Here is an 8,406-nt window from a genome sequence, read left to right on the forward strand (position 1 = left end):
GCTGGTCTCGAACTCACAGAGATCCGCCTGCCTCTGCCTCCCGAGTGCTGGGATTAAAGGCGTGCGCCACCACCGCCCTGCTGAACCTGATTTTTATGAAAATGCTTTTTGTTTACACATTGGCTATTAAAATGTCTAGACTTGGTGAATTGTAAGCAGAAAGCAAATGTACTCTCTCATAGTCCTTTTCCTCCTCCCTTTCGGTGAGTTCTTTCTTACCTTGAGCAGGCCCTGTAACTTCCCGGTCCCTAGAGCTGGAATGGAGGATGAACGGCTGCAGGGATAAGTTTTCTCAGTGGGCTATGGGTGTGGGCTGTCAGAAGGAGAGGGAGGAAGGAGTCTCCCTTGGAAAGTTGTTCCTGAGTGGAAGCCCTTCTGCTGCTGGTGCCCCCACCATCTACAGAGAGGAAGCAAGAGCGACAGTTTCCATGACAGCTTTGTGAGCTGAATTTACCACGGAGACATTGCCTGTTTATTCACTGTCTCTGAGAAACTAGAATCTTGATGATGCAGCTGAAATAAGACCTAGAGCTCTGGGCCACTGTAATGCTGCCTCCATTCACTGGGAAGAGTGGAGACACTCTCTGCCATACACGGGGTATCACCCACCAGTGAATGCACATCAAGGTGGCCCAGAGTGGTGGGAGAGACCTGGGTCCAAGCCTTCTCTTCTATGACTACATGGACTTTGGCCTATCCCTGGGCTCTTATTTCCTCAGTTTCTCCATTTGTAAAGAGGAGGGTGATTTATGTCAACCACCCGATGTCCATTGTAGTCTTGATCGGTTACTGCTCAAATAATCAGCATCACAGACAGTGCTCCCCTCCCTCATCACGGTCTCTGCACATCAGGGCAAACATAGCTTCTCATCTCCCAGAAATTTGTTTGAGGAATTTTCATCTCTATTTCTATGGAGTTGCAGCTCTGCTCTACATAAGAGCTTTCAGATTATTCTAGAAATTTCTGGGGCTCTCTCTCAGTTACAGACAGAAAATGCTTTTGTGAAGGAGAGATGGAGCAGAGCAGACAGAAAGAGGAATAATTCCACCCAACTCTGCTAGGTTGCCCATCATCTCTCCCTGCTAGCCCAGTCAGGGCTCAAATGGGGGGGGGAGATAAGAGGACCATCTCTGCCTACCATCATTAGTACAATAGAACAGTCAGACAGCACCTGATTCATGGCCATGTAGCAATCAGTGTGGCCACTGGAGTAAGAATCGGTACAGTTTATCAAAGCCAAAAGATTCTGCTAAAGCTTTTTTTTTTTAATAAATTAGGGGTAAAATATTTGTCATTACATAGCCAATATGCCATTTGCAAGAAAGACTTAGAAGTTAGAGATCTGAGGATCAAGGTGTTCCTAGTGTTAAATAACGGAAGAGGGAGCATGTGCACCTCCAAAGTGAGACAAAAGAAGAAATCTTCTTTTTCAGTTCCAAGAAGGCGCAGAACTGAAAATGCAGATTTCAGTGCTGAGCTGCTTCCTGTGACCTGTGGTGACGCGAAGGGAACATTACACAAGGACAGATTCAAGCAAGGTAGGTAGCGTGGTTTTTAATTCACAACTGCTAAATAAAAACATCACAAGCAATAAGGGAATTACTTAAGGAACTGGGGGAGGTACCTTAAAAACAGGAGGGATCCTAACGCTTGAAGAAACCATGCCTAGTAGATGCTCACAGTAACATGGATGGAGCCATGAGATGCCCAGAGAACCAGAGAAACTTCCCTCCAGAGGTGGAAACTACTGCATATTTTCCTTCCAGTCAGACATAAATGGGGAGGGGCCCTCAGCCTCTGCCTTCACATCCCTGTGTCAGTAGCACCAGGGCAGGGCACTTGTCATGGTGAGAGCATCACAGGATTGAGAATCAGAGAACCCAAGTTCCAGACTCAGCTTTGCCAAGAGAAGAGGTCTCTTTTTGTTGTATGGGCGGGGCTTTCTGGGCATGAAATTTCTCGTTGTTAAATAGAGGACAATAATATAAAGCCTGATCCATGGTATATCCATGAGGAATAACTTATATTATTGGCAAAACATATTCTGGTTTGCAAAAAACAAAAACAAAAACAAAATCCACAAAAATTCCCCCCTCAGCCAAAACCCACTATGATGGACTTCACCTCAGATCTCTTTTATTATGAGCCTGTGGATGGCAGTTGACAGAAATACATTGTCACTATTTTTTAACAGCTGTACTGAGTTATAATTCATATACCATATAATTCAGCACTTAGAGTCCATGATCAATGGGGGTTTCTTCTTTGGTACATAGAAAAATTATCATGCAAACATATTTGTCCCCCTCTGTCTATTAGGAGTTGATACCCATTCCCATTTAATTCTTCTGAACATTCACCCTGCTAATTCCTGTCCTGTAAATTTGCCTCCTTACACACTACATACAAGTGACATGCTGCAGTGTATGTCACCTGTGACTGCCTGCTTTCACTTATCATGATGACATCAAGCCTCATCTGTATAGTTTATGCAAAATATGTTTTTTTAAAATATTTGTTTATTTATTATGGACACACTATTCTGTTTGCATATATGTCTGTAGGCCAGAAGAGGACACCAGATCTCATTACAGATGGTTGTGAGCCACCATGTGGTTGCTGGGAATCGAACTCAGGTCCTTTGGAAGAGCACGCAATGCTCTTAACCACTGAGCCATCTCTCCAGCCCGCAAAATATGTTTTAACTGACAAATAATGCCATATTCCATTGTATGACTGTTTCATATTTTCCTCATTTATTCTTCAGTTTGCCTCATAATGCTGTTTTGATAATTTGTGTATACCATTTATGTGATATAAACACTGAATTTGAGGCATACACACAGAAGTGGAATTGATAGGTCATTTGATGATTATATGTTGAACTCAGTAATGAATTATCAAATATTTTGGTAATAGTTACACTGTTTTCAGTTACAGCAGTGTGTGAGAACTTCAACTTCCCTACAACAAATAGCTACTATTTCTTGTTTTTTATTACGGTCATCTTGGTGGTATGTGAAACGGTGTTGTGATTTTGCTTGCATTTTTATAACAATGAAGATGCCCCAAATAGGACTATCTTTTTATTAACGGTAGTCCGTATTTTCATGGGACAATATTTACTTATGCTTATTAGTTTTTACCTCCAAATGCAGTGATGGGCACCTGTTCAATAGTCTTATTAATTTGGGTAGACAATGATGTCACGGAACTCCTGGGTTGCAAAATCCAACTGCAGCCTCAGCTCTAAGATGAGGACCCCACCTCCACCTTCCAGGGGCCTCCTGGGATGGGTTGTTCTCCAGCCCGAGAGATCAACACCAGGGTGAAATCCACGCACCCCGTGCAGTCAGTCACTACCTTGTCCTTTTCTACGTGAGCCTGAAGTAGTTTTTAAAAGGTATCTGTTGGTGGCAGTTGTCATTTTCTTCAGGCATGAAAATCAAAGAAACATGGAAGGCTTCAACAAAGCCCTTTAGGGAACTCCAGGGCTGAGCTGCGACTCCTGAAGCCAGAGAGAAGGCCCGACTCTTCGGCTACTGACTTTGAGCACAGTTTGGGTGGCTCTAGTTCCAGTGATGGTGGGAGGCTATGAACTGAGCTCCAGGGACAAAGCAGGCTCATGATCAGTCTACTGGGGTTTTACAGGGACCTCCATAAAGTCCATACAGAGTGAAGCTGGGGACTGGTACACACCTACTGAGTTTGAAATCTTGGGAGGCCTTGGACGATCAAAGAACTGGAAATTGAGTGTGCGCAGCTACAATTGGCCCCTGAAATTGCTGATCCAGGTATTGCAGTGGAAGGGAGAGGGGGGGTCAGTGCCTCTTCTTCTTGCACTGTTTACAGATCAAATAGCTATGAGATATGGGAAATCCTCATGCAGATCAGGTTTTCCTATCACTCAGAAGAGAGACGGCCCACATCCATAGCCTCATTTCTGGGGGATGCACCTTGCTGGTGTTGACAAATGATAGATACAGAATCTCTGAGGAGAAAATGGCCATTCTGGGTTGGGGTTCTTGCAGAGAAATTTCTGCATTGAAGCCAAAGGAAGAGTTGACTGTCAGACAAGTGAAAGAGAATCTAGAGAAAGGACCTGCCAGCAGCTGCACCAAAGGCAGTTGTGTGGATGCAGGGGTATGAGTTATGTGATATAAACCATCAATTCAGGATGTTCGTGCAGGAAGTTAGTGCCATCCAAATTATCTCAAATTTGAAATGTATACAAGGAATCAGTGGTGTCCTTGAGGTTAAAAATGGCAGATTTAATATGATCATCGTGATTGTCAGCATTACAGTATTATTTGGTGTCAAGGGGTTGAACTCAGGTCTCCATGTAAGCTAAAGCAGATGTCAGCTCTCTGCTAACCCGATTCTAGTTCTATTTTGCATGCTGTGTTACTCTGATAAACTCTATTACCTAAAGCAACTTAGTGAAGGAAAGAGTTTATTTGGCTTATAGGCAGAAGTCCATCATAGAGAGAAGGCAAGGCAGGAACACAAGGCAGAAGTATGGAAGCAGGAACTGAAGAAGAACTACAGAAGAACAGTACTTACTGGCTTGCTCCTTGGCTCATGTCCAGTTGCTTTTCTTATTCATCATAGCCCATGTTAATAAGGATGGCATTACCCACAGTGGACTTACCATATCAATCCACAATCAATAAAATGCCCCACAGACATGCCTATAGGTTATCTGAGATAGACAATTCTTCAAATGATGTTTTCTCTTCTTACGTATGTCAAGTTGACAACCAAACTAAGCAGGACACATCTATAATGTTATAGGTAACAGACTATCATAGACATGATTTCAACATCTCCCTATCCTACAAGCTAGTTTTTATCCTAGAATTCTTAGCTTAAATATCTCACCCCTTCTTGACTGGGCCCTCACCTCCCAGAGACCCTTCTTAAACTGTGAGATTGATTCTCTGTGCTGGTGGTTGTGACATGCTCTTTTAATCCGAGCACTCCTGAGGCAGAGGCAGCTGGATCTCTGAGTTCAAAGACATCAAAGACAGTCTTGTCTACAGTGCGAGTAGGTTGCCAGACCTCCTCAGAGAAACCCTGTCTCAAAAAGGAGAGAGAGAGAGAGAGAGAGAGAGAGAGAGAGAGAGAGAGAGAGAGTATCTTCCACAAACTTTCTATTTTATCTCTCATAACCAAATTTTTGTTATGTGCTCCAAAACTCATCAGAACATGTGACACCCTATATGCATGAAACACATGTGTTTTAACTGCCTAGTCCTGGTGTGGAACAAGCTGAATTGTGTCTGGTGGGAACAGAGATTGTGTAATGGTTGAACAAGGATTGTAAGGGAAAATTCTCAGGAACTGAGGAAGAGAGATGTGAGGTCTTTCCAGCTGCCACAGGCCAGCATCTGTCTCTAAGTTGTATGCGATGAGAGGGGAATGGAGTCTGACAACATGGATCTGAATAGAAGATCCAGGCAGAACTTCTGGAAGGAGTTTCAATTCCCAATTCACACCTCTGAAATACAGATAACTACATGCTCGGATCCTTCTATCTTGCAGAGAAAATTTCTCCCCAATTCTCCACGAATTTATGGCAAGAGAAAAAAGGTGAGTTCTTATCGTGTGGTTTTACTCACAAAGCTTCTTATTTTATGGTGTCTCAGTTGGGTTGTCATACTTAAAGTCACCTCTCCTTCCTTCCTATACTATTTCTTTTCATGTTTTCAGCCTGTGTCTTCACTCAGGCTGTGTGTAAGGTCAGGTCTTCCTTCAGTGTTGACTCCTTTGAGCTGGAGATGATAAAAAATCACCGACATAGACGTCAATGGGCCGCAAAACACTCCACACTGGGTTTCATAGCTCACTGAGAATTTGAACTCCAGGCCTGTGTATTATTTGTCATTTGCATTATTGTCTGACTGGTTTGGATTCTGAACCACTGGGACATATCAATCACTCAGTTTCCTAGAAGGAAACTACCTCCCAACCTGGTCAAAGTCCATATCCTCTACCTTCCTCTAAATTCTAAGAGTATCTCTTTCTGAATGACTCAAATGAGATAGAATTGTCCAACCCACAGAACCATTTTTATTCCTGGATGCAGCATTTCATAGCAACAGGGGCTCTTGCCTCTTCTTTTGAGTCTCTATTAGTAAGAACAGGATTCTCAGAGAAACAGAAGCCACGATCCATTTCCACTTTCATAATCCTGCTAGGGCCTCTTCATCTGCTCAGAGCCATGGGTTCTGGAATCTTTCTTGTCACTCTCGGTGTCACATGACAACTTCTCAGCTCATACAGGATCATTTAAGCTTTCTGGTGATGGCTGGTGTGTGTCAGACAGCGCGGTATGGTTACCAGAACCACCGATTCTGTATGCTAATATCTGCATTGAGACACCTGGATTCTCTTTTCCCAAGCGAAGCCATATTTACTCATCTTTTTTGCACAATTGCCAAGTATACACAGAACACCCATGGTCTGCACAGAAGATAGAAACCGTAGCCCCGAGGGACCTCAAAGATTGTGTCCAAGTCACTGCTTACATTACAGAATAACAAACAGTGTGACGTGGGAGACTCTAGAACATGGAGTCTGACAACATGGATCTGAATAGAAGATCCAGGCAGAACTTCTGGAAGGAGTTTCAATTCCCAATTCACACCTCTGATATACAGATAACTACATGCTTGGATCCTTCTATCTTGCAGAGAAAATTTCTCCCCAATTCTCCACGAATTTATGGCAAGAGAAAAAAGGTGAGTTCTTATCGTGTGGTTTTACTCACAAAGCTTCTTATTTTGTGACAGTGAGAGCCCCCTTCTCAGGTGATTGGACAGCAGATCATGCTTGTCTCCAGCTCTTGCCCCTGGACTGGGGTTATGGGCTGAGATGGCTTGTGTCACAGAAGGGAAGGATGACAAATCTTCCCAATGAATGTGCAAAGCAATGTGAAGTCCATTTTTTCTTCTAAACGTCCAGCTGCTCTGGCTGCTCTTTGAGTTGTGAATAGAGGGCGGAAGGCCATTAAGAGGAAGAGCTGCAGCCCTGGGTGCCTTAGGTTCATTTGATTTTCAGGGCTATGGCCCAAGGAAAGCTACAGAAGGTGATAGATTTCCTCTCTAGGATCACCCAGACTCCAGAACTCTTTGAGCCTTATGTGTTCTGGGCTATAATTGGTGTATCACAGCTTCAGACTCACTTCAGCTACTCTGGGGTAAGGAGCTTGTGGTCAAGGCTGATACATCCTGGGTGGTCAAACTGAAGAAAAATGGCCGAGAGCCATTAATGTTGGAGGAGAGGTAGAATTGTTCAAACGGGCCTGTAAAAAATAGATGCTGCCTCTTTGCCTGACTCCACAAAGGCTTCCTGAGGACCACGAGCCAGGGAGTGGAACTGTTTTGGGTCCAATAATAGTTTGATATCACCTCTTTCTCTGGAGAGATGTACAGGTCCATAAAAATAGGTATGGAAAAGAAGTAGATATATTTAAGAGAAACCCTCTAGACAGAATGAATTAAACCAATATTTTCAATCAAAAAATTCTAGAGTGAGTGCCTTCTGTCAAGTGGGAGAGATTCTGGGAACCCCCTACAGGTCCGTGAGACCATGGCTTCTAAAGGCTGAGGTGAAAGTGAAATTGAAAAATACATTTGAGTGGCCATGACTAAAAACCCTTAGTGGGAGATTAGGTGCTGGCCTTATGAGACTGAAGTGGCTTCTTTGATTTTGCTGTTAGATGGGAATTCTTGAGCTGTTCCTACCCCGTCGACTCCCAGTAATAATACTAATTTTAGCCTAGGATGATGGCACATTCTTGGAATGCCAGCACTCCACGTTCCATATGTAGAAACACGAAGATCAGTAGTTCAAGTCCAGCCCCAACTGGTTATATAGTGAATCTAAAACTAGCCTGGCCTACCCAAGACCTATCTCAAAAATAACATCAATAATGCTGGTGGTGATAAAACTAATTTAAACAACTATCATTTAAATCTTACATTTAACATTGTCATTCAAATTTTCTCTTTCAGCAGAGAACACAGGATTTGTCTAGTGCCCCAGCTAACTCTCAGGTAAATACTGACTCTTAGCTACAGTTCCTGGAAAGTCCCAGCCTTCACCTTAGTCGCCTCTCCCCTGAAAGGGTCCCTGTCTGCTTGGGTGTGTTGCCCTGGGTGATGAACAAAGATTACCAGATTTGTTCCCCACTCAGACAGGAGGAGCCAGTCTGTGTGCTTGGGCCAGAGCATCCTACCATGTGTTTCACCACGTGTTCTCATGTTCTCATCCTACCGTGTGTTAGCACATGTTCTCATGTTCTCATCCTACCATGTCTTTCACCACGTGTTCTCATCCTACCATGTGTTAGCATGTGTTCTCATGCTCTCATCCTACCATGTGTTAGCACATGTTCTCAT

The 8,406-nt window shown here is 43.5% G+C and overlaps 1 protein-coding gene across 1 annotated transcript in view; it reads left to right on the forward strand.

Annotated features, from left to right (window-relative positions):
• Nucleotides 1-8,406, forward strand: part of LOC101984685 (nuclear body protein SP140-like) — a 93,317-nt gene that overhangs the window by 38,554 nt on the left and 46,357 nt on the right. Inside the window, 4 exon segments of the mRNA XM_013351691.1 lie at nucleotides 1,435-1,539; nucleotides 3,653-3,795; nucleotides 5,546-5,593; nucleotides 8,020-8,061. Coding sequence (XP_013207145.1) covers nucleotides 1,435-1,539; nucleotides 3,653-3,795; nucleotides 5,546-5,593; nucleotides 8,020-8,061 — 338 coding nt within the window.

Source organism: Microtus ochrogaster, linkage group LG4 (genome assembly GCF_000317375.1).
Source record: "Microtus ochrogaster isolate Prairie Vole_2 linkage group LG4, MicOch1.0, whole genome shotgun sequence".
Taxonomy (NCBI): Eukaryota; Metazoa; Chordata; class Mammalia; order Rodentia; family Cricetidae; genus Microtus; species Microtus ochrogaster.